The sequence below is a fragment of the Oxyura jamaicensis genome (genome assembly GCF_011077185.1).
Source record: "Oxyura jamaicensis isolate SHBP4307 breed ruddy duck chromosome 5 unlocalized genomic scaffold, BPBGC_Ojam_1.0 oxy5_random_OJ69647, whole genome shotgun sequence".
Lineage (NCBI taxonomy): Eukaryota > Metazoa > Chordata > Aves > Anseriformes > Anatidae > Oxyura > Oxyura jamaicensis.
Window position 1 is genome coordinate 1,441 of NW_023303919.1, and position 368 is coordinate 1,808.

The 368-nt window shown below is 74.7% G+C and overlaps 1 protein-coding gene across 1 annotated transcript in view; it reads left to right on the top strand.

Moving 5' to 3' along the window:
* The window catches only part of LOC118157305 (syntaxin-3-like), a gene marked incomplete at both ends in the record, with an annotated part of 1,628 nt that extends 1,350 nt beyond the window's left edge, over nucleotides 1–278 (top strand). The window contains one exon of the mRNA XM_035311572.1: nucleotides 48–278. Coding sequence (XP_035167463.1) covers nucleotides 48–278 — 231 coding nt within the window. The remainder of the gene's footprint in view (nucleotides 1–47) is intronic.
* Between the last annotated feature and the right edge of the window lie 90 nt (nucleotides 279–368).

Below are 368 nucleotides of genomic sequence, written 5' to 3' on the forward strand. Positions count from 1 at the left end.
CCCCCCCGCCCCCCCCCCCCCCCCCCCCCCCCCCCCCCCCCCCGCAGATCGTGGACTCGCAGATCTCGAAGCAGGCGCTGAGCGAGATCGAGGGGCGGCACAAGGACATCGTGCGGCTGGAGAGCAGCATCAAGGAGCTGCACGACATGTTCGTCGACATCGCCATGCTGGTGGAGAACCAGGCACGGCGCGGGGCCGGGCGGGGGACGAGGAAGGGGACAGCGAGGGGACGGGGGGGACCCACGGGTGGGACAGGATGGGGACGCGGGGACCCCTACGTGAGTCCCCGGGGAGGGGGCGCCCCAGGCGCGCGTCCTGTGCCCCCCCAGCGATGCGAGGGGCCGCGGTGTGCTTCCCTCCCCTCTCCC